The sequence below is a fragment of the Hippopotamus amphibius genome, chromosome 11 (assembly GCF_030028045.1).
Source record: "Hippopotamus amphibius kiboko isolate mHipAmp2 chromosome 11, mHipAmp2.hap2, whole genome shotgun sequence".
Taxonomy (NCBI): Eukaryota; Metazoa; Chordata; class Mammalia; order Artiodactyla; family Hippopotamidae; genus Hippopotamus; species Hippopotamus amphibius.
In genome coordinates, this window is record NC_080196.1 from 32,159,115 (window position 1) to 32,184,916 (window position 25,802).

The following is a 25,802-nucleotide window of genomic DNA, read 5'->3' on the forward strand; positions in this document are numbered from 1 at the left end:
GCAGGACGTCTAACCTTTCTGGGCCTACTTCCTTACCAGTAAAAATAAAGAGCTAGATCGTATCATCCCTGAGGTCACAGTTACAGCCCCTCTGTTGTAGAATTTTTATCTGTAACCTGAAAAGAGTGTTTAACCACTTGAGTCCTCAACGATAGTTTTCATGGGCTGAAGCAATAAAGAGTTGAAATGTGACATAAATGGTGACAACTTTCCGGAGAAAATTCAGGTTTCTTTCTTCTAGTACCTCATTTAGGACTTAACCTTGTGGAACTGGACAAATAGCCTAAAAAACTTCCATTTTGAAATATCAGAGATTTAAGCCTCTGTCGTAGTCTGGGTCCAATCAGGAGAGAGAAACCACACAGTGGTTTTAGCAGGAGAAGTTTAACATAAAGAAGTATTAACTCTGATAAGAGAGTAACCATGACATATAAAGACACTGTATGTGGTACCCTAGAGCTGAAGAGGAATAGCCAGGGGATGACAGACTTGGAAGGGGTTCTGATCTCCCTGGAGCAGTGTGGCCAGTCCAGCAGAAAGCGTAGATGGTCACTGGTCTGGCGAGGCCAAGGCTAGTTCGGAGTCACTAGGCAAGCCACAGGCCACCCTGAAGAGTTCAGGAGGGATGCAGAGCATCCGCAATGGGGGTGTAGGTGTGCAGTGGGGTCCAGGTGCCGCGGGAACAGGGGGCCTTCAGGCCACACGGGGCTTGCAGAGTAAGTGGCAGATCTGTGTGGACACCCTGGCCACAAGCAGACTGTACACAGGCTACGTGGAGGCTTTGACTTCTGTGTCCAGAGGGTTAGCAGGATGAGGCTGCAGGGGCCAGAGGGATCACATTCTGGGCTAGGGCTGGGGCAGGGTCACTGCTGACTCCCAGCCCATGCCAGAGGCCGCAGCAGAGCCCCTTCTTCTTGCAAAGTCCCTTCAGCGCTCTCTTCTGGGAAATCCTACCTCCTTGCTCACTTTAGAAATGCTGAAAGGAATTCCCACTGCTTCTCACCCAGCATTTATGGAAGGGTGCCTTCGGAGTCGGGAAACAGTAAATTAAGTGACACGACATCTGTCGAGCTTAAATGTCATCCCTCCCCATCCTGCTATTCCTTTTTGGATCTTTCTTCTCTGAATAATTCTTCCCTCTTCTGGACCTTGGTACCCTCAGATGACTTCTGGGCAATTATCAGCTTCACTTTATTGTCTGGAGACGAAGCTCTATGTACCTGGTCTGTTCATCGGGTATCTTATCCCAACAGGTCTCAAATGTTGTTCATGGACTCCTGGGTCTCCGAGATCCTTTCTGGGGTCCTGGGAGGTCACAACTATTTTCAAAGTCATCATTTCTCCCTGGGTTGCTGTTTTGTGGGTAAAATCTGCAGGTGTTTTAGCACAAATAGAGGCAGTGGTATAATGGAGGAGTAATGTACGTACAGAAAAAAAAAAAAAAGGGCAAGTCTCGTTTATGAATGATCTTGATGAAGCAGTAAAAATTATCTAATGTAATTAAATCTCAACTCATGAGTACATGTATTTTAAACATTCTGGAGGATGAAATGGGAAATGCACATACAGCTCTTTGGCAGTATTGACAAGCATATGGTTGCCTCAGGAGAAGCACTTGTATGACTGAGCTGTGGGCTGACCAGAAGTTTCTCTTGCAGAACAATTTTTACCTGAAAGACAACCAGCAGACAAACTATGGTCTTTACTACTTGGTATTTATCTGCCAGACATTTCCTGGAAAATCAAGGAAATGAACTTGTCATTTCAACACTAACAGCTGACAGTATTCATTGCCAATGATAAATGACAAGCTTTCAAGAGAAAATGAGAATATTGGAAAACGGGTATTTGCCACCAGGATCTTGACAGCTTCTTTTTGCTTAGACTTTTCTGATGAGCTTGCTGGTGATATTATTGGATGAGATATTTTGCTATTGTAAAAAGAAATGTATCACTATTTGGAAGGTTTGTTTAACTCCGTGAGATGCTATTTTCCAAAAGAGGAATTTGTGATGTGACAAAATCATTCATGGGTAAAAGACCCATGCAGAGTGTGAGATAGATGAATGGGTTTTAGTGGAACAGAAGAATTTCATGGATAGGGTTTCAAATTCCACCTATCAACTCACCTTTAAGAAACTACCAGTTGTTGAGTTTCGGTGTGGTATAAAAGAAAAATACCCACAATTATCTGAAAAGGCTATTAAATTACTCCTCCCTTTTTCAACTACATATCTGGGTAAGGCCAGATTTTCTTCATGTACTTCAACCAAATAGCAAAAGACTGAATGCAGAAGCTGACTTCTGTTAAGTTAGACTTTAAAGATTTTGTAAAAATATAACAAATCCACTCTACTTACTAAATTTCTTTTTTAAAATACATGGTTTCTTTCATTAAAATATGTTATTTATGTTAACATGTAATGTGTTTATTATTAGCATTATATTTTAGTGAATGAGTAAATAAATATTTGAAAAAATTTTAACTTTAATTATAATACAGCAAATATCAATAGCTGTAACCCACATGCCTGAAGGAAAGCTCTTTCGGATTCTCAACAATCATGAAAGGCATAAAAGGATTCTGAGACCGAAGAGTTTGAGAACTGCTGTCTTAAACTGCTAAATTTCCATTAGCCACTTGAATTCACAACATTGCAAGAAGTTATAAGTGCAAAGATTGAGACTCAAGGTTACACGGTGAATCAGAGGCAGAGGTGGGTCTAGAACCATGACCTCCTGCTATAATGTGTTCTACAACCCAAGCTGTTTTTTCAGGATGCTCTTCAGAGGGCCAACATCAAAATTTTGAGATACTCAAGCCACAGAAACGGAGCAATATCACCCTCCCATCAACATGCACCCGTTCTGCAGGCACTGAATATCAATTCAGTTTCAGGGACCTGTGTGTGTTACTGCTGAAGGCAATGTGAATAAAACATAGTCATGTTTTACGGGCAGCCAGGCTCACCATATAGGGGGAGAGACTATGTGGAAGGCAATATTTCATAACATATAATATGACTTAGCCGGCATACAACATATAATGTATAATCATACAACCTATATAATTACATCATGCTATTACTATTATCACATGTAATATTATATACTGTACAATATTTTATGTTTTATTACAACTTAAATAATATAGTATAGAATACAGTATAGTATAACAAGGTTTAGTGTAGTATATACACTTAATAGTAAATCAATTTACTATATCTAGGAAACAGACAGTACTTTGGGGTCATAGCTGGCTGGCAGTTGTGTGCACGTGAGGCCAATGGCAGTGCAGAATGGTGAACTTAGGAAGTTTGCCAGTAGCTGTACACCATTCTCCTTTGACCCTACTGTTTGCATTCGTTTCTTAGGGCTGCCAAAATAAATGACCGTAAACTGGGTGGCTTATATCAACAGACATGTATTCTCTTACAGTTCTGGAGGCTGGAAGTTTGAAATCAAGTTGGCAGCTGGGCCATGCTCTCTCTGAAATCTCTAGAGAAGACCTCTCCTTTGTCTCCTCTAGCTTCTGGGGTCTCCCAGCCATCCTTGGTGTTCCTTGGTTTGCAGACACATCACCCCGATCTCTGCCTCTGCCTTCATAGGACCTTCTCCTGTATGTCTGTGTCCAAATTTCCCTCTACTCATAAGGACACCAGTTGTGTTTAGGGCCCACCCAAATCCAATGTGACCTTATCTTAAGTTGATTTCATCTGCAAAGGTTCTATTTCCAGATAAGGTCACACTCACAGGTTCCCTGTGGACATGAATTTGGAGGGAATATTATTTAACCCAGTACACCACGTTTTTGCCTGTCCCCAGCCCCCATTGCTCAGAACCTCTTTGGACCACAGTCCATCTGGATTTTCCCTCATACTTTTCAGGGCTGCGGTCCCAGTGAGCGCCACCAGGTTCTTCTTGGTCGATGTTTCAAGTGGTTGCCACACGCTCACCACATTTAACCCATGAGTTTAGCAAATGGTTTTCATGGGCCACAGGACTGGTGAATGTTGGCAGAAAAGAGGAAACTGAATAACTCAATCGTGAAAAAAACCTAATAACCCAATTGAAAAATAGTCAAGACTTGAATAGAATAGATATTTCTTTAAAGAAGACATACAAATGGCCAACAGGTATATGAAAAAATTCTCAGTGTCACTAATCATGAGAGAAATGCAAATCAAAATCACAATGAGATCTCACCTCATCCCTGTCAAGATAGCTATTCTTGGAAAAACAAATGACAACAAGTCTTGGCGAGGGTGTGGAGAAATTAGAACCCTTGCACACTCTTTGTGAAAATACAGAGTGGTGCAACCACAATGGAAAAGTTTGGAGGTTCCTCAAAAAATAAAAAATAGAACTACCATATGATCCAGCAATCCAACTTCTGGCTAGTTAGCTAAAATAATTGAAATCAGAATCTGGAAGAGATAGCAGCACTCCTGTGTTTATTGTGGCACTGTTTAAATAGCCAAAATATGGAAACAGCCTGAATGTCCATTGACAGATGAATGGATAAAGAAACTGTGGTAAGGATGGAAGATGCTTTAGAGGACTGGGAGGGGGACGATGGGGGGGACTCAAGGGAGGGTGGGGGGGGAGTCGAGGGAGGGAGGGAATACAGGGATATGTGTATAAAAACAGATGATTGAACTTGGTGTACCCCCCCAAAAAAATAATAAAGAAAAAAAATTAAAAAAAAAGAGAAACTGTGGTATACACACACACTGGAATATTATGCAGCCTTAAAAAAGAAGGAACTTCTAAAATAGGCAACAACATAGATGAATCTCAAGGACATTATGGTGAATGAATTAAGTTAATCACAGAAAGGCAAATACTGCATGATTCCACTTATACAAAGTAACTAAAATAGCCAAAGTCATAGGTGGAAAGGTGGTTGCTGGGGGCACTGTGAGGGAGGAGTGGGGAATTACTAATAACGGGAACACAGTTTCATTTGAACAAAGTAAACTCTAGAGATCTGCTTACAACACTGGACCTACAGTCAACAATACCACATTGTGCACTGAAACATTTTTTAAGCTGGTAGATCTCGTGTTTAGTGTTCCTAGTATAAGAAAAGAGAAGGAAAAGAAAGGGAAGGGGAAGCGTAAAGAGAGTTGCAGGGACAGTAAGAGTAAATAAAATCCTCGCATATTATTTCTTTTGGCCTTTCGGCAATTTTTGTCTGCTAGGTCTAGAATCATAATTTAAGACAATAATGGAGGGACTTCCCTGGTGGCGCAGTGGTTAAGAATCCGCCTGCCAGTGCAGAGGACATGGGTTCCATCCCCGGTGCAGGAAGATCCCACATGCTGTGGAGCAACTAAGCCCATGTGCCACAACTACTGAGCCCATGTGCCACAACTACTGAAGCCCATGCACCTAGAGCCCATGCTCCACAACAAGGGAAGCCACCGCAATGAGAAGTCTGCGCACCACAACGAAGAGTAGCCCCTGCTAGCGGCAACTAGAGGAAGTCTGTGTGCAGTTAGTGAAGACCAAATGCAGCCAAAAATAAATAAATACACAAATTTATTTAAAAAAAACAAACACTAAAACATAATAGTGGAAATGTGGGGAGCTGTGACAGCGTCGAGCCTTGACACCCCCGCAGAGCTGTGGCGCCTGGACTGGAGGCTGGGATGTATCGTGCGTCCAGCGCCCGCGCCTCCTGCTCGGGGACCTTGGGTGAACACGCTACCCATCTGGGCTGGGTCCTCAGGTGGGAGTCTGTGCATGGCAGTTAAGAGCTCTGGATCTGAAGCCAGATTGCCTGCGTTCATTCCCGGGACCCTCAGGCCAGTGATTTCCCCTCTCTGTACTTTCCCCTCAGCGTCCACATTTGCAAAAGGGTGACGCTATCTCACTACACAGGTTTCACGTGAGGAATAAGTGTGTTAATAATATATGTAAAGTACTTCCGTGCCTGACAATAGACATTCATTGGTATTATTAATGTTATTATATGAACTTTGTCCAGCAAATGAGGACTCCAATAATTCATCAGCTCCTCCTTCAGTTCCCTTATGACCACCCCAACCCCCACCGCCAGAGAGAGGTACAGCGGATGAGAGTGTGTGGACGTGGCTTTTGTTTTTGTTTTTGAATTCTCCACTTGTCCCTTACATCATAACCGGCCCTGGGGAAAAGTTCCTTTGTCAGGATGTCTTAAAGGACCAAGAACCTCTCAAGTGAGTGCTTCTTGGGAAAGAAAATCTTAGGGAACTGATGTCATCAACTCAAGTTTGCATCATGCTGTTATTAAATTCCTAGTCGCCTGTCTGAGTGTGGCTTTATCGGTAACTTCAGCCCTGTGGGCAGGGGTGGCGCCCACCCCATGCCCTCCACCTTTCTGATTTTCTACAGCTGAGCCCGTGGTGTCTGAAGCACTCAGGGTGAGTGAGGAAAGTGAGAACTGAATAGGGATGGGGCTCTGGATGGGGTTAAGAGAGATGTAAAATAACTGTAATTTCATGGTAATTACCTACAAGCAACACCGTCAAAGGTGCCAGTTTTCAGTTGTAAACCTGAGCCTCTGCTGGGAGTGATGGGCCAGGTAGAAATAAACCTCCCCACCCGAACCCCACAGCGAACAAACCTCGAGGGGAAAAATAGTGTGCTGAGCTTGGAGGGTAGTTTTTTTCTCTTTCTCTTTCAAAAAGGAAAAGAAAAGAAAAAAAAGAAAGAAATCTTAGTAAGCCCCCATTCCAGGATGTTGGTTGGAGTCTCGGCAGCTTTGCAAGCAAGCCTGGGGGCCCTCCCTCCTTGAACCCTACCTGCTAGTGGAGCCTGGTCCTGATGGGGCCACAGTTTCCAGGGGAACCAACAGCAAACTAGAGTGAGTGGGTGATTTCTCCCTCCAAGTACCATTTCGGGGCCAATAAACCACTCAGTGGAAATAAGTTACACAGAGATCAGTTCCCCAACCTTTTTGTTCATGTGTTTGCTGAAAATGTTTCTTTACAAAATTCATGTCTTTGTGGCCCATTCAGAGGGAAAGATAGACTTGCCTTTCAGACAAAAAAACCCCAAAAAACAGAAAAAATCCTGCTGTTTTGAGGAGCGTACTGAGAAGGAGTTGTGGGGAGCAGAAGTACACGGGTCTTCCACAGTGCTATCTGTCACGGTTATCTATGTGTTCTCGTCTCATCCCCCAGCTCACCCCATGGGAGATCAGAAGCTCCTGAGTAAATGCAGTTTTGAATCCCCTGTGTAATTTCCTCCAGTACCTTGCTCACGGTCAATACATATTTGCTGAGCAAAAGGATCATTTAACAAATGAATGGTTTATTGACACAACGTCAAGTAGTAGTCAGAACTAAGTGGGGCATTGATAAAGTTTTGAGCCTGCTGACTAGATAGAGATAAGGTCAAAATCTGAGGATTTGTACTTATAACATCCTCGTGGAGCAAGAACCAAAGGGTGGAAGATAAACTACAGAGGAACATCCTTTGGCAAGGTATAACCAAAGAAAAGCATTTCTAATGGTTAGAACTGTCCTCAGAATGGACAGTCAGAGAGAGAAATTGCCAGTGAGTGGAGACGTTCAAGCACAGATGAGATGATTACTTGGGAGTATAGAAGCTGGTCTGACATCATTTGTGTTAGACTGTGTGATGTTGAAGGTCTCTTTTTACCCTGAGATGCTAGGGTTCAGTGGTTTCAGAAAGTTATGAGTCTGCATAATCACCATGCTGGAAACTAACATTCATTTTTGCACATGTTTATTGAGCCCTTACCCTGTGCCAGGTGTCGCCGTGCATAAACATTAGGAAGACACGGAGAGATCTTAGAGGCATCTTTAAAGGAAGCCTGGGGCACGGAGTTAGTTCTGCTCAGACTGGTGTCTGGCTGTTGTAATCCTGTATTCCTTCTTGCTAATGGCACAAGCCAACTCAGGACTCTGCTGCTCTTCTTTCTAGGCTGGAATTGATGGGGAAAGCATTGGCAACTGTCCCTTCTCTCAGCGTCTCTTTATGATCCTCTGGCTGAAAGGAGTTGTGTTCAATGTCACCACGGTGGATCTGAAAAGGTAAAGGATGCTGCATTCATGAGCAATAGGTTTCGCTGCAGGAACAGAGAATCTTCCATGGGGGCGGGGGGTGGAAACCTCACGGCTCCCAGCACCCCCCTGCTCACACCTCGCTGGCCAGACCCCTGGTTACAAGGGGGGCTGTGACCGTGAGCATCACCCTTGGGGCAGAGCATTTGGCTGCCCTGATGGGCAAGTCCCGATTAGCGAGGAAGAAGGAGGGACTGGGCACTGGGTGTTGCAGCTGAGCGTGTCTGGCACAGAGATGGGCATGGTATCTAAAAGTCCAGGAGTGAGCCATTCTGGTACTCCTGGTGCCCCCATCCTGGGGGACCCAGCCAGACTTCAGGTGTGAGAGGTTGAGTTCCCAAGGAGTCGGGATCCAGACCGTTTCCCCTGCTACGTGCCCATCTTCAGAACTCCTCAGTGTGAGAGCTCTGGATTACAGACTGGGATGGAGAGTTACTAGTGTTCTGTTTTTAAAGTGCAGTGACGTGTGGGCCTCATTCACCATCACAAGCCACACCGTTTCCATCTTGCTTCTCTTTCCTCTCCTCCACCTGCCCTTTAAATGCAGACTGGCTCAGGCTCACGCCCTGTGTGTTTCTCATCTGCCTCTGCCTTCCCCGCTGGTGAGCTCAGCACACCCTCCCTGTCACCTTTACGTGGATTATTCCGTACCCAGAACCCTGCTGTCTTCTCGATATTTCCACTTGCATTTTCTATTATCACAGTAAAATCTGTATGTCGCAAATTGTACCTTCGTTTTCCCTTTGAGTTGGGGTCCCCTCCTGAATTCCTTTGCTCTTCCATTTTTGTCGGCACTGAATGAAACCTTTCCAGCTCCCTTCTCTGCTGCCCCCATTGCCATCAGTCACCAAGCCAAGGGCATTCTCTCCCTGTGCTGTCTCTTACCTCCAAGCTCCCTTGTCCATTCTCAAAGCCCACACCAGCTCCAGGTCCCACCACTAGCAGCTGGACTGTGTCTTTTTTCTTCGAACTGGTCTTCATCCTTCGGGGTTCTCTCTGTCTCTCTCTGATCCATCCTTTATATTATCATAAGGATATTCTTCCTAAAATTATCTTTTAATCACGTGGTTCCCCCTACTCAGAAAACCTCCTAACATTTCCCACTACCTGCGGCATAAATGCATCCGCAGTCCTCCTTTGTCTTTGCTTTGGTTCTTCTCAACTCCATCTCGCAGAACCTATCTGCCTCTGGCAGGCTGGACCACCTTCTGGGATGCTTCCTCTGTTTCTCAGAGGCTCTCTGTTTTTTTACTGAATAGAGAGATGGTGCTCAGCCCGCAGGAGCAGCCCCCTCCTGTGTGAAGCCTCCCCCTCCCACCCCGCCACCCTCAGGTACATCTATCACTCAGCTCCTCCAGATTCACCCAGCATCTATGGTCCGTGCTGCCCTGCTCCATCATTTTGCATCTCACCAAGTTACCATATCTACAATCCTGATGCTTTACAACTAGGGCATGCTTTCCCATAAAAAAATCACATTGAGTGTAACCCTGTGAAGGAGATCTTATTTCTTCGCTCTATATGAGGAAACCGAGACAGACACATTCAAATGACTAGTCCAAGCTGCCCACCTGGAATTGGAAGGGCTGCCACTAAAAACCCGCTCTTCTTGGTTCAGATGCCACGCTCTTCAGAACACATCAGTTATGAAGTGTGTTTTGTTACTCACATGAGACCTTAAATCCCTCAAGGGCTGGTCGAGATCATGTTGTAAGTTTCTTTTCATTCGCCATAGCAGCTAATTCATTCATTCAGGGCCCATAACAACCTCTGTCAAATGAATGAACACACATGTGCAATGCAGATATGGCCTGTGACAGCTACAGAGAGCAGACTTGCATACAGTTGGAACGACTGGCTTTCTTCAGGGGAAGCGGAGGTCTTTGGTGTATCATCTGTGTAAGTGGACTCACGTGTTTGGCTGGGGATGCGAATGGGAGAGGGAGAAGTCCCAGCATTCCTTAGAGCCTTACGAGGCTCTTTCCTATCTGTTATCACATCTGATCCTGCCAACACCCTTCGAGGTAGGCCAGGCAAGCACTGCAGCTCCAGTTTTACAGAGAAGAAGACTTTCTTACTGAAAAAAAAAATTATATATGTATATATATTAATTCATATATATATATGAATTAAACATTTTTAAAATGCATGATACAGGGAAGTTTAGCAATTGCTAAGAAAACTAATTTCTTATCCTGGCACCAGCATGTATTAGCTGAGTGACCTTGAACAGGTCATCTTCTCTTTTCTGAGCCTATTTCCTTATCTGTACAATGGGGATAAAAGTGGTGCTTTGTTTCACACCCTTGGAGCTGTGAGGATCTGGTGAGACAGGCCGTGGACCACTTGCATTCAGTGTTGTGCTGGCTCGTAGCAAGAACACCACACACGTGGGCTCTTCTTAGCGTCATCCTGCCCTCGTGGAGCTGGCAGTCCAGGCAGGGAAGGAGGACTGATATACATTAAATAATACGTATGTGAGACACGGCAATACGTAATTAAGTTCTAATTGCATCATTTCATAACTACGAAGAGGGTCAACAGAGAGGGGCCACCCCTGACCAGTGTCCACAGGCAATGTCAGCTGGGCTGCAGCGGCCAGGGCAGTGCCTCCCAAGGATGCCAGACTCCAGAGGCCATGGTTCTGTTGATTCCCAGGAAAAAAAAAAATCATCCTTAATAATTTCTGGGTCTTTAAGCCGCAGAGAGATCGTTGCTGAAAAATAAAAATCAGTATACAGATTTTCCCTCCCCACTGAGAACCCAAGCATCGCTGCCTTAGGTGAGCTTTAACAAACAGGAGGAGAAGGTAAAGAATGTCCTCTTATTGTCTGAAGGGAGGAACACACACAAAGAAAACACAGGGATGAAGGAAATGAGATTTTAGAAATGCTTTCAGTGTCGATTGTCTGAGGAGTTCCAAGTGCCACAGAAGGCAGCTGGAGGGTGTGTGTGTTTGGCAGGGACGTGGGAGGGTCACCTTAATTGAAATTCCTCTCCTCCCCTCCCAAGCTGATTACGCCAGGAATGTGTTTCATTACAGACTCCTCTTCCCCCCGCTGTTTACTCCTTTTCGGTTCCTCCATCTAATGTGTTCCACGCTTGCCTCCCACAAGGCGTGTGGCGTTCTCAGAGAGCGTCCGGGGTGACTCTGATGTTACGGCCCTGCCCCGGGACGTTTCCATCTTTATTCCTCCTCATCCTCCGTCTGTCCTCTGTGCAGCCTTCTCCCTCCCCACTCCCCTCCCTCCATCCGCCAGGCCAGCCCTTCCTGCCCTCGCTTTGCTCCATCTCTGCCCCTGCATTCTGACCGGCTGTGGGGAGCCCAGAAGCTCACCCTTGGACGTGAACAGGGCCCCATGTCAAACACAAGGTCACTTCCTTCCTATTGCGCAAACCTTGACGAACACAGAAGATCATTCTTAGTGTAAAAGCGTGACTGAATTCATGAATAGTTAAAGTTTGGGATTCTGCCTAATGCATTTTTGTTAAGCTGATGGGTGAAGGAAGGTTTGAAAGCAAAGCTCAGTTTCCGCCCTGGGTATTGGAAGCTTGGTTCTAGCTTAGATAGTCACCTGTGATCACACTCTGCTTTTCCAAAGTCCGTCCCCACTTGCTTCTCTCTCACTGAATTCCACTGGCTGGATTTCCTGTGTCATACCACATCCTTCCAGAACCTTTTCCAGCCCCCTCTGCCCTACACGCCACACCGGGTCTGTTTTTGCTGATGGGTGTCTAATGAACAGTATACCCCCGGTTTCCGTATCCACGAAGTGCCCTGGTGAAAGCCACCCGCTGAACCTTGCTCTCTCCACAGAAAGCCAGCTGACCTGCACAACCTCGCCCCTGGCACCCACCCGCCCTTCCTAACCTTCAACGGGGATGTGAAGACGGACGTCAATAAGATTGAGGAGTTCCTGGAGGAGACTTTGACGCCCAAAAAGTAATGAGCTGCTTATTTCCGGAACTAATGATGGGGGTGGGGGTGGTCCATGTGCTTTTCTAGATCCTCGGGGAGATTTCCAAAGCTGCCTTATCAATGCAGAGCCCAGGACCTTCTTTTCAAAGAGAGAGTCCCGGCCGCCCCTCCCTACCCCCAAAGGGCTGCCAGTCTCACACCTGCTCCACAAAGTGCAGCCCCAAGAGTTGATGCCCCTTAAATACGTCCTCTCTCCAGGTCCCTCTGCCTGAGTGAGGGCAAAGGCTCCCTCGTGGCAGAACAAGAGCCGAAAGGCTGACGGAGTGAAACATCAGCCAGGAGAGAGGTAATCCCATGACTTAAAACCACACCAAGATATGAACAAGAGTCATAAATCTGACTTTGTCTGGTTGGAGCCCATCATTAAACATGAAAAAAAAAAAAACAAAAAAAAGCAAATGGACTGAAAGCAGTTCCTCTTCTGAAAATGAGCTAAGGGAGGGGAGAGACCAGAGTGCTATGGGTTCTTGTCCTATAGATGAGCTGCTCCTGATGGGAAAGAAGAGTGAAGAGAGGTGAATTCTAAAAACTGCTGGGGACTAGGCTTGTTCATTGTATCCATACTGTTTTGAAATCAGGGATTCAAACAATCACCTTTAAAAAAAAAAAAACTAGAACAATATCACATATAGAGTAAGGCATGCATGGACTTTATCCTGTAGCATAGTCACTGAAAAGCTTTAAGCAAAGGTGTTGGAGAGTCAGTTTTCAGGCTTACTTTGGGGGATTGGGGGAAGATAAGGAGGGCAGAGGAGAAAAAGCTCCTAGAAATCAACTAGGAGAAACCAATTGGTGACATTCTGGGTGAGACAGACTGGAGGGCTGGGCTAAGGCAGTGACAGTGAAATGGGGACAGAAGAGGAGCAAGGCTTTTAGGACATACTTAGTAGGTAAAATAAGTGCGATTGACTGTAAAAACGATCATCTTGCATTTATTTTAAAGTTTAATTTTTTAATTGTTATTCATATAGCTCTCACTTGGTGGGCTCATAAAGGTAGGTGCTATCATTATCCTAATTTTATAGCTGGGGAAACTGAGGCTTGGAGAAGAGGTGAAGCAGCTTACCCAAGGTCACACATCTAGCAAATCACTGTTAAATTAGAGCTCCCAGTCGTGATCTAATTAAGCTTCAACCGTTTATACATTCTTCCTAATAATGTATTCTTAGTCACCCACATTAGGACAGTTTATTTCCATACTAAGCTTGGAAAGTTGCCTCAAGTCCAATGGACTTTAAAATAAATGCATTGATTAAGTCAGCTGGGCAGCCCCACCCGTAACATCCAGCTCGGCCACACACATCTCTGAATGGGACACCAGCCAGCCACTCTGCTGAAAGGACCTCCAGAGGCCTCAACCTCCATCTTCCTCCCTTGGGACTTAAATTCATTGCTGGCATTGGTTTGAAATCCAACAACAGAAAATAAATGCTATTTTCAATAAGTAAATAGAGTTTTGACTATGCCTGGGAGACCCAGAGGGGAAGTCCACGACGAAGTTAGCACTTTCCCTTCTAGAAGTAATACCTGCATGCAGGAGTCCCTGCTTCTGTCAAGGCCAGTAGGAATGGAAAACTGAGGAATGGGAAACAGTGCGGAGGATGGATAGCCTGCCCGGTGGGTGGAGGCTCGCAGGGCAGGGCTGGGCCTGGAGGTCCAAGGTCTGCTTCTGGCTCTGCCGGTGGTGCGAACCAGTCCCTGCCCTGCTCTTGGCCTCTGTTCCCTCCCCTGTGAAAGGATGACCCTTCATGTCCATCTTAGCCAGGCTCCCTCAGCCCCCATCCAGCAGTGCCTTCGGGGGGCTGTTTCTCTAACTCAGGGCTCTCCCAGCTACATCCCCAACAGAAGAACCAAGGGGGGCCCTGAGGCCCCCCTGGAATCACATGCCCATATGTACAGGTAGATTCTTCCAGAGGAGGGCCATCATCAGATTCGTCACCATATCATCAGATTCTGAAAAATTTCCATGACCTGAATCAGGCTGAGCAGTGCAGGACATAGACGCTGCCTCCTCTCCTCCCTCTCTACCCACATTACCTGTCCTGAGCTCTGCTTCATCCTGTCCAGGTCCCTCTGGACTGCAGTGTGTGTAGAAGGTTTTGCTAAGTCCATTCTTGACGTGTCAGTGACCCTACGATCTGCCACACCCAGGTAGCAGAACCTCAACACACTTAAAATGCACAACTCCAGAAGGCCACCAAGGCGGGGCCCTAGTGATGAGACCATCAACCATTGTGGCCCCCCCAGGAGTGTCCCTTAGATGCCTTTGTATGGGTCCAGCTGGGGCAGGTGCCCCAGGATTACCTCCCAGGAAATGTTAGCAAACCTGTGCTTCAGCCCCGCAAAGGCTCTTCTGCCCACAGCAAGGCTGCCTGCCTCAGCTGGCTTCCCACCGACTCTAGCTGGGAGGTCGGTCAGGCAGCCGTGTCCTGAGGTCCCTGGAGCGGGGCAGCCTGGCCTTCTGGTTCTCGAGGGGGCAGCAAAACCCCCGTTTCTGTTCCACAAATGCTGTAGGCATGTGTTTCTCATCACACGGCTGTTTGTAAAAACTGCCAGAGAGCCAAGAAATTGTGGGAGCCTTTTTCCCCTTAGCTTTATTTTTTAAAGGAAAAAAAAAAAAAAACACAAAAACACCACATACAAACACTCCAGCAATCTTTATAAAAGATCACATTTGGTCCCGCAAAGCATTTGGTGTCAAAGTGAGGAATCCAGGAAGTCTCAGGTAGTTTCTGAATGAGACTAGCTTCCATCCTTCTCCTTAGACTGTCCCAGTTAAGGCTCCACAGGGAAGCATCAGGATTCTTGCTGACATGCTGGCCATTACCTTTCATCCTCATGGAATAGCCCGAGTTAATGGGATCCAGAAGGGAGAGTCAGGAGACCAAAGTCCTGCCACCTTTCTACACAGTGCTTGTTGTATGAACTTGGCCAAGCCTCACGCCCTCTCAGACTCTCCCCATTCCTTCATCTCTGAAACTACATAGTCTGTAAGATGCCTTTCAGTAGAAATTTTATGATTCCATGAGTTTTTCAGAGTGCTTTCCTAGAGCTGGTTGCTGTTTAAAATAAAGTGAAAAAATGCAGGGGAGTGAACTGATAAAGTCTAGTGACGCGTCGTGTCATGTAGTCAGTCAACTATCAAGCGAGTATTAACAGGGTTCAGAGCCGTGCTGGAATTGGAGGACACTGTGAATTCATTATTTTAAGAAACATTTATGGATATTTCACTATAGTAGAAATCACAAAGCTTCTTCTGAGCCTCTGGGAGGTGGAGAAGCAGCCTCAGTACCAAGGACAGGATGGTATAGTGACTGAAAGTACAGTAAGTCCCCTACATACGAATGGGTTCTGTTCCAAGAGCATGTTCATAAGCCCAACAAAGTTAGCCTAGGTACCCAACTAACACAATCAGCTATATGATACTGTACTATAATAGGTTTATAATACTTTTCACACAAATGATACATAAAAAAACAAAAAATAAAGAAAACATTTTTGATAGTATAGTACAGTACCTTGGAAAGTATAGTACAACAGCTGGCACTTCTGAGCAGTACCAGTTACATCACCACTGCTTTTACGCTTGCTTCCAGACATCCTGAGCTTGAAATAAAGATACTGTACTACTGCACAGTAAAACACAAAACAGCACAACCACTTGTAGAGTGTGCATGCACGTGACAATGTATGCCAGGCATGTGAACACATGTGAACACATGTTCACATCTTTGAAAGTTTGCAACTTGAAGGTTCATATGTAGGGGACTTACGGTATGGGCTTTGGTGTCAGAATGCCTTGGGTTCTAATCCGAACCACCAAGCTGTGCTACACTGAAGTAACAAATGGAACAAATTGGCCACAAAATCTCAGCAGCTTAACAGAATAAAGGTTTATTTCTTACACATGCAAAGTCTGAGTCGGTAGTGTGGCCCTCTTGCATTTTGCAGCTTTTGAAATACATTTCTTCCAAGACTCCTTTAGCAGGGAAACACAGAGGAGAAGGATCATGCAAAATATTTTTAAAGCCCAGAGTTGTGACTGGTTACATCACTTCTCCTCCCATCCTATTGGCCAGAATCCAGTCACATGACCCCAACCTATCAGAGAGGGAGGAGCTGGAAATGCAGAGAGGCACGTGGATATTTAATGCGCATGTGTGGTCTTTGCTGCAGGTAAATTATTCAAACCCTCTCTAGTCTTTAATTCTCACATCTATAAAACAATGACCATCATGCTGATCTTGAGGGACTATTGCAGAAGATAATACTGCTTGACCTTGTGCCTGACGTAGAATCAGAGCTCATTAAATGGCAGCTTGAAGAGCTAGAGAGATCAGTGCCTCTTTTGTGACAGTCTCCCAGGTGCAATCATAAAAATAATTAGTGAGTTTAGGTCTTAAATCCACAGATCTCCGTGGGTGTCTTTTTATGGATAAGCCAGACCCCGTCCACCTCCAAGGATCATTTGTTTAAGTGGAAGGGACAAGACAAGGCACGCACACAGTCCAGGAGCAGAGAAGTCGGAAGCATTAATCTGCTTCTCCGGTGAGAGCTTGGTGAGGTGAGGAAGCAGGAATAACGGAGAAGGGAGAGAGGGGACATCCTTCCACTTTTCAGCTCATGAGAAGATGGAGGGTCAACATTCAGGCTGCCAAGAGAGCCCCTGGAATCAGCAGAGGTCACCCCATGACTGTCTCTCCTTTTCTCCAGTGTATCCCCAATGCCAGGGACAGGGCTTGGCCCCTGGTAGGTGCTTACTGCATGTTGATTTAGTTGTGTAGAGTCCTTTTGTTCAGGGGTGTGGTGGCCTATGGCTGGTCAGTGAGACGTCGTTTGGGACTCTAAGCCAATCAGAATATTTTCATCTGCAATTGTATCTTATTTTTTTGCTACTATTTACAAAAAAAAAAAATTGTTCTGATGAATGGCCAACTGTTGTACTTCCCAGAATGAAGCTTAAGTGTATATCTAAAATGAATGCATTTGAAATAAGATACCTTAAAAACAGAGTGGAGAGAAATTTTCATTAGTGAGAGCAGGGGTCAGCCAACTCTTCTGGCAAGAGCCAGGGAGCATTTTTGACTTTGTGGCCTTATAGTCTCGGTAGAGGAGAAGAAGCCATAGATGATAAGTAAGTAAGTGGATATGGCTATGTTTTATGTGTGAATGCTGAAATTTGAATTTCATATTATTTTCACAGGTCACAAAATAATATCATTCTTCTGATTTTTTTCGATCATTTAAAAGTGTACAGACTTTTCTTATCTCATGGGAGGTACATGAACAAATGCTGGGCCAGATTTGGCTCTTAGGCCATAGTTTGCTCACCCCTGAGTTAGAGAAATCGCCCATCTCTTTGATGGTCACCCCATCACATCAGGATCTGATTTCAAAGATGTTTCTAATGAAGCACTATTTGTTAGCCTTTTAGAGAAACAAAATGTTCTCTGGAACCCACTTATTTGCATATTTAAAATACAGTGTAAATATGGAGCTAAAATGAAAGCACTTAACATCCTGTATAGTAGCTGCCTCACATCTAGTTACCAAAATCCATGAGATTAATATTTGAAGACACACTTCCCACAAGGAACATCTTCTAGTGGGTTATTGTGCTATAAAGTCAAGTCTCAATGAATCATAGTGCTTAAAAAACAGGACAGCACTACCATGGTCTCCCTGGATATATGGCCCTTTGTTGCCGTCTTGAATTTGTACAACTCACTCATGTTTGGCCCATACTGGTCATGAAGAAATAGTCAGATTAATGGAAGCCTGATCAAATGATAAATCAAAAAAATCCCAACAAACCAAGTGAAAAATGCATTTTTTAGGCCCTTCTCTCTTTACATTATTACCTTATCAAGCAAAAACAAGGAGCACTTGGTATATATTAATAATTTAAGGCATTCAATTTTTAAAAAATTTTTATTGGAGTATAGTTGTTTTACAATGTTGTGTTAGTCTCTACTGTAGAGCAAAATGAATCAGCTATACATACACATATATCCCCTTGTTTTTGGATTTCCTTCCCATTTAGGTCACCACAGAGCACTGGGTAGAGTTCCCTGTGCTATACAGTAGGTTCTCATTAGTTATCAACTTTATACATAGTATCAATTGGGAATGACATATAAAGGCATTCATTTTTTTTTTTTTTTTGGTAAAATACTGAGATTAAAGGCATTCAGTTTTAAGAGCATGCCAGATTTCTGTGGAGAGGCCAAAATAGGGATGGATGATCCTGAATTCCCATGTCTTGGAAGATTACCTAGCATCTTGCAGGAATTGTTGCTTTATGCCTCCAGTGAGAACAGATGACTGGATGATTCCCAGTATACTCAGGAAGATGTATGCAGAACCTGTGCAGAGCTCCCCCTCCTGGTGGATGGAGGGAGTTCCTCCACGGTGCTCAGCCCCGCTCTGAGGAGTGTTTGGGGGCCTGCAGGGTAAACAGCAGAGTCTGTGAGAGGCCACAGGACGTAGAACTTAAGAGCTGGGCTTCCAAAATGAAACTGCCTGGGTTGGATTCCTGGCTCTGCCACCTGGCCACGTGAGCTTAGACGAATTGCTTAGCTTTCCTGTGCCTCGTTTGCCTCCTGTGGGAAATGAGGCTGCTGACCGTACCAGTGGCGTTGTGAGGAGTAGGTGATGAATCTGCGAGGGGGTTAGAACCGTGTCTGGTACAGAGTGGACACTCAGTACAAGTCAGCGTTTGCTGATGTCGGAGAAGTGATGTGATGAGTGGGAGGATGACCGCTCCAGTGCCCGGAAACCGGGGTCGCATGGTGCCTCCACTGTTTTTTATCCATGAGCCCTCACATAGCCGTTTAACCTCTCTGTTCTCTACTTGCTTCCCCGTAGAATGAGGATGATAAGGCCTCTGCATCTGACTGATGGCAGAGGGCTGGACCCAGTGACTTTCCGAGGACTCGTCCAATGGCAGTATCTGAAATTTAACAGCCACCTCATGTGGCCCAAGAGCGGGTGGTCCTAGCAGGAGCCAAGAAGTGAAAGAACAACAAATACTTGTTAAAAGCATTTTGGTTCAAGTTACTTAAAACATTAAACCAAAAAAAAAAAAAGTATTTTGCATTTTAAATATAAAGTAGCCAAATAGCTCACAGTCCACTGTTCACCCAGAGATCACAAAGGTCCACATACTTCTTATTTTTTTTTATTGGGATCCGCATACTTTTTTTTTTTATTGGGGTGTAGTTGTTTTACAATGTTGTTAGTTTCTACTATACAGTGAAGTAGAGTTCCCTGTGCTGTACAGCAGGTTCTTATTAGTTACCTATTTTATACGTATTCGTGTACGTACGTCAATCCCAATCTAATTCATCTCACCCCTCAACCCCGCGCTTTCCCCCATCAGTGTCCATATGTTTGCTCTCAACATCTGTGTGTCTGTTTCTGAAAGGTCCGCATACTTGATGACAGTGATGACCAAGCAAGCTGTCCCCCATCTCCTCCCACCCTTGCCTGGCCATCCGTGTAAAATGTTTGTGAAATTACATTGTTTGAAAATTAGAATGGCTTGTTTTGATGGTGCCAATGAGGTCAAAGCCACGGATTCCCCACAAGCACGTTTGCCTCATTCTTGAGGCCAGTAAGAAAGAATCCTAACCCCAGTTTGCATCTTATATTCTTCTGGCTTCAAAATAAGAGAATGCATGAGGGAAAGAGGCTGGATTATGGGAAATCTGTCTCCACGCCCGGAAATAAAAACATTGAAAATGCTTGTCCTGCTGATGGAGCTGGTCGTTTCTGCATCTTATTGCTGCACACAAATAAGAAGACTATTTCAGGGGAGGACCGTGGGTAGCCTTCCTTTCAACAGATGGTTTCGAGGCCTCAGTGCCAAGATGCCTAGCACCTCCTTGCTCCCAGAATTAGCTCCATGCAGCTAGGATTATAATCGCAGGCCTGGCAGTGATAGTTATTTTAACCTGGGTTGAGGAAATGTCAGGGACCCCGCCTGATACAGAGGCAAAGTCATTCCAAATTGTGACTAAAGCCTGGGCATTGTTGCATCATTGTTGGTGGTCCCAGGAAGAGGATACGGCCTGGACCCTCTGCCTGGGGCTCTGGTTCTCCGCCCACAGACTGCGTCCCCCGACAGCTCTCCGCACCTCACTGGACTCTGGTTTCCTCTGTCATTGGACTCAGGACGCCAGTGCCCACCCTCCCTAGAGGATGGGTTGGGTAACCCCACCATAAGAGTGTTGCTCATCGAGAGGTGATGGGAAGAGGCTCTCCCTGAAAGGACCTCCGAGTTCTCATTGACCTTAGAACACGGGTCTTACATTCCAGGTACCCCAGACTGGCTGCGAAACACCGGGAATCCAACACCGCGGGCATCGACATCTTCTCCAAGTTCTCCGCCTACATCAAAAACACGAAGCAGCAGAGCAACGCGGGTGAGTGGTTCCCTTCCACCCAGAGCCCCTGGTGGCGCTGTCCCCTGCCCAGGGCATCTTCAGACACTCAGGCCAGAGGAGCATCTGGAACCAATGCTTTTATTTGTTCACCCTGAGCCCCCCTTGACACAGGGGAGGGGGCGGTAGACTTGCTTTCTGGCCAGCGCAGGAGAAACGGCCAGTGGGCCTTGTTGTGGAATTGGAGGAGGGATGCAGTTTGCGTTCTGAGCCCGCCTTAAGGCACATCATGATACACTACACACAGGGACCTGCTTTGGCTGTACTACTGTCTGTTTGTCCCCAGTTCATGATCCTGCTGTGCTCACAGGAAGTCCTGATTGGAACAATACATTACAGCTTCCTTCTGGTCTTCCTTCTGAAAGACTTCTCAGGAGGTTGTCCAGAGGCCATGGTGGGACAGGGCAGTCACCATGGTGGTGAACACTCAAGGCAGAGCCTGGCCCTCTGCATTCCCCCCACAGCAAGTGCAGAGGGTGCTGGGAATCCTCTTCTCCAGGCCTGGCCCATCCTCCACCCGGCCCTTAATCTCTGGCCTTGGCCACAGAGCTCAGACTTGGTTCTCTCATGGTGCCTCTCAGAGGGGTTTGAGCCCTGCATTTAAGCTGACAGCACTTTTAGTCCCTCCTTTGACTTGGTCCTTTAAGGATGAGCTAAAGCAGTTTGAATAGAACTGTCACACTGAGTGTGTATAACACTTTAGAACTGTGTTAGTCTCTGCGAGGAGAAGGAAGAAGGATGAGGAAGTTTGTTTGCCCTCCAAAGAGGAGGATGGGGCCCAGCACTGAGCCAGGCAGAGCAAGGGCTTCACGAAAACTTCATGAATGAATGAATGAATGGTGATTGGTTGAATGGCCACTTCTCGAGTCTTCATGAATGGATGAGGAAGTGAGTGTACATCAGATGAACACACAGTGGACCAAAACAAGGTGGTCCATTTGTTTGGACTACCTTGGAGCTAACTGCTCCAGGAGCTCAGAAGAGAAAGGCATCTCTTTGGACCAAAGTGACCAGGAAAGGCAGCCAGGATGAGGTAAAAAAGAAGAAATTTTGGCAGGAACAGTGGTGTGGTGAGAAGTAAATGATTCAGTAACAACTGCTGGGGACCTGGATCGTGCCAGGTACAGAACTAGAGTCTAGAAAAAGAGCTAGAAAAAGACACTAACCCAGTCTTTGAAGTCTGACAGGTGCAGAAGAAAAGGCTTAAGTTCACAAAAATAACAAGACAAGCAGTAAGTGATGGCTTCATCAAAGGGAGTCTGAAGAGCGGATTAGCTGCCCTGTGAAAGGAGGAAAGAGTACCTGCCAAAGGGGTTCAAAGCAGGAAGGATTCATCTTCGGGTCATTTGAGAAAGTTTCCTGAACAGGTTTCAACTGGGTGGTAAAGATTCAGGGGCAGTCGGCTGGCTGGGAACATAGGATGGAGGACGTGGGGAGGGTGAGAAAACTCCAGTGACAGAGACCAGGAGAGGCATCCGGAGTCTGCAGTGCCAGTGGTGGACTGGATTTTATCCTGTGGGCAAGGCAGTCGTTAGAGATGCATGAAGAAGCACTATAGGGAGAGTGGCTTTTTAGGGACAAGAAAAAGGAGAAGCGCGTGGGAAATAGTTTAAATTTACTCAGAGCTCTTACTTCATTGCTGTTTGGAGCCTGTGCTGTGTTGAGTGTTGTCGCCACAATCCATGTCCACCCGGGACCTCAGAATGTGACCTTGTTTGGAAGCAGAGTCTTTGCAGATGTAATTGGTTAAGGGTCTCAATATGAGATGATACTGATTTAGTGTGGTCCCTAAATCCAATGACTGGTGTCCTAATAAGAAGTGAAGAGGACACACAGAGCTGGGGGTGGGAGGCATGTCAAGACAGAGCAGGGATTACAGTGCTGCAGCCACAAGCCAAGGACCACTTGGGGCCACCAGAAGCTGAAAGAGGCAAGGAAGCATCCCCCCAGAGCCTTGGGAGAGAGTGCAGCCCTATGACACCTTGATGTTGGATTTCTGGTCTCCAGAACTGGGAGAAGAGAGATTTCTGTTGTTTTAAGCCACCCAGTTTGTAGTCCCTTGTGGTGGCAGCCCTAGGGGGCTGACGTGGCCCCCACAGCCATTGTGTGGAAGGGCAGCCCCTGTGACTGCCTGGCGGCAGCAGACGCAGATCCAATGAGAGGACAGTGGCTGGTCCTCACCCCGCGGGGCTGAGCTGGCTCTCAACTCCAGTTTTCAGATTCCACATCTAGTGGCCTTTCCTCTCAGCCGCAAATATCTTCCTTCATAGCTGTGGAAGCACCCGCAGAAAGATTATCTCAGTTGAGCCTTCCAGACTTTTCAGGTTGTGAGTGGTATCTACATGTGATCTCCATTTGCAGTTCTCCTGCCCCCAAAGCCAAAGCAACCACTGAACCTCGTGTATCAGTCTCTTATAAACTGAACACTCTCCAATTTTCATTGTTTCCGCTTCTTCTGTTTCACTGATTTTCTCCGTGATGGGTTTTGAGCTTGGGACTGCTTCTCCCCTAAAACTCATTTGCACATTTCAAAGCGCCGGCATTTCTCTTGTCCCCAACTGTCTGTCCCCCAGATCACAATTCTCTGTGCCCTTCTCTCCTGCCTTTTAACAAGACACCACGTTCTTCCTTCATGGTGACTATAGCTTCCCCTCCTGCCCCCTTCACCCTCAGTTATGGTTCAGCTGGTCAGCTGGGTCCACAAGTCCTTAGAGGCAGCCAGCCAGCGGCCAGGGCTCCTGCAAGCCCGTCCTTATGCCGAGAGCAGCACCCGTCCCTCGCTAGGCTTCAGGAGCCCGAACCATGGCCCCACCCACACAGCTGCTGGCCCGTGAGACCATCTGCATCCTGTCTCTGCTTTATCCTAGCTTTGTCCTCACAGGTCTCTGCAAGGACATCAGCATCAGCCACCAGGCTTCCTCTGACCGCCTTCTGCATCTTCAACTCTGCATTTGTTTTTCCAATGTCCCTTCTTCAGTTTGTCCCTTTTGTGCTTTCCATTTTTTTTCTTTGGAGCAAAGCCCTCCCTCCACATAATACCCCAGCACCTCCTGCCCCATCCCTTGCCGCTGGCTGTGTTCTTGATCCTTTTCTGCCCTCTCAACATTCAAAGCGTGAAAAAACCCACAGTGTGACCTGGTTCTACATGATGGATCAATTCCCCATTCCTGTGGTGGATACAGAAACCACCACTCAAAATTCCCTGTTGTTCACAAATCCTCAAAAAGACCCCAGCTACTGGAACCCAGATCCCAACCTGGAGGAGCCATCCACAGCTGGCACACAAGAGAGCTGTCCATTAGTCCATTCAGTCGTTCATTTATTCATTCAACAAACACAGATTACACGTTGTGGATCCAAGTCTGAGCCGAAGTTTAAAGGGTGTTTCTTGTGTGCCAGGCGCCGGGCTGGGTTCTGGAGTTGCCAGGACAAATGAGACCAAGTCATTGTCCTCGATGAACTAACCATCGGCAGGGGACTGTGAAACATACAAACACGCAGTTACGGACCTCGGTTTGAATCCCAGATCTGCCTCTTACAGCTGTACCACTTTGCCTGCGAGACTTCTTCTCTCAGAGCCTCTGTTTCTGCATCTGCAAAACATACTTAAGGATGCTTTCAATTTCATCCTCTGCCAAATAAGATCATTAATAGCATATCCAAGGTTTGCCATGCAGAGTCATTTATTTGTAAGTCAATGCCTGTAAATCCTTTAGCACACTGCCTGACATGTCATAAATGCTCTTTAAACGTTAACTGTGACTATTACTAGAGCAAAAATGAGACAAACATGGATATTGGCATCAGAAACTGCTGCTTCAGCTCTTATTTTTTGACCCCTAACCAGCACTTCCAAATCTCCCACGCGTTTAGTCTCTTTTCTACTGTTTAATTTTGTTTCCCACTTCCTTGGTGCATTTTCCTCCTCTCCAAAGTAGACAGTTGCTCCCCTGGTCCACGGATGAGGAATCTGCAGATTCAGAGGGCCTATTTTCCTATGCGCATTTTACAAAAGGGACTTGAGCATCTATGGATTTTTGGTACCTGAGGGAGTCCATGAGTGAGAAGAGGAGAGCTCTAGGGACAACACCCAAGGATCACCCACATCTGTGGGATCAGAGGGATCTGAGGGCCAGGGGCCAGGAAAGGTTAAGAAGGACTAGTGAGTGAGGAAGGGGCTGGGGGTTGGTGAGGATCACACAGGTGAAGAAGAAAAGCTGTGCAGAAAAGGTTGATCTATGATATAAACACTGCAGAGATCATGGGAGACTTTGCCTGTTGTGCTCATGTTTCTGGGCGTGTCCTCAGGCATCCTTCTTTGACTGCATCTCTCATCTACATCACCCCGTTACTCAGACCCTCCTCAACAGGAGAGCCAGGCTGATCAGGAGCACGGCCCTTCTCGCTTGGAACATGGAGGTGCAGCAGGAGACCGGGAACCCACATGGCCCGAGGAAGGGTGTCTTGGAGATGGGAGAGAGAGCCCTGCGGTTAGATTCGGCTGCAGGAGTCCCTGCTCTGGGCCCCGCACAATCGTTTTTCAGTCTTGCAGGGAAAGGTTATGTCATTTGTTCAGTCTGGAAAGTTTCTAGAGTTCTGAAGCGGGAGGGTGGCGGGGAGGGTGTGAGCTTCGTCCATCCCACCTTTGGTGTGTCTGGTAATAAGCCTGGAGTTAGCCGCGCTCAGCTCTGTCCTCACCCTGCATCCTGCATCCTGCCTCCGCCAGGCAGAGGCCACTTTCAGCCACGCTGGTGGCCCCATCTCAAATGTCCTCCCTCTCTCTCTCTGAGTACCCATCCTGGCCCTTCTCCATTCACTTTCCTCAGAGAAGCCACCATGGCACACAGACCCCAGGTGACCCAAGACGAGGCAGCAGCCCCCAGACTCAGCAGTTCTGACTCCCCTCACTTCCAGACCCCACACTTGCTCAGCGCTCTGCCCGCTGGGATGTCAGCTTGGCTCCTCAGGTGTATCCCTTCCCTCGAGGGCTTTCTTTGACACCCTGCTTTACCATGTCACCCCCACCCTTCTCTGTCATCTCCAAAGAGGACCTGAGCTGCTCCCTCTGAATATCTGCCTTGCATTTTGCATTTCTTACCCTCAAACTGCTGTTTGAACAGACTCTTAAAGACCTCTGCCAAACCCCTTGGCTTTCAAGAAACTCATTTTAGCTACTTATTCTAATCTGGACATAAATACTATATTTTACTTTCTTTTCTCCCCAACCTCTCTTTTTCCTTCTGCTTCAGTCTTATCCATTCTACTGGTTTATTTCACTTTGTGTACATATTGCAGGTTCCAGGC

General features: G+C 46.3%; 1 protein-coding gene across 2 annotated transcripts in view; it reads left to right on the forward strand.

Annotated features, from left to right (window-relative positions):
• Positions 1-25,802, forward strand: part of CLIC5 (chloride intracellular channel 5) — a 170,289-nt gene that overhangs the window by 106,675 nt on the left and 37,812 nt on the right. For both annotated transcript variants that reach the window (XM_057699401.1, XM_057699402.1), the window contains exons 2-4: positions 7,936-8,045; positions 11,893-12,018; positions 20,374-20,480. In XM_057699401.1, coding sequence (XP_057555384.1) covers positions 7,936-8,045; positions 11,893-12,018; positions 20,374-20,480 — 343 coding nt within the window. The remainder of the gene's footprint in view (positions 1-7,935; positions 8,046-11,892; positions 12,019-20,373; positions 20,481-25,802) is intronic.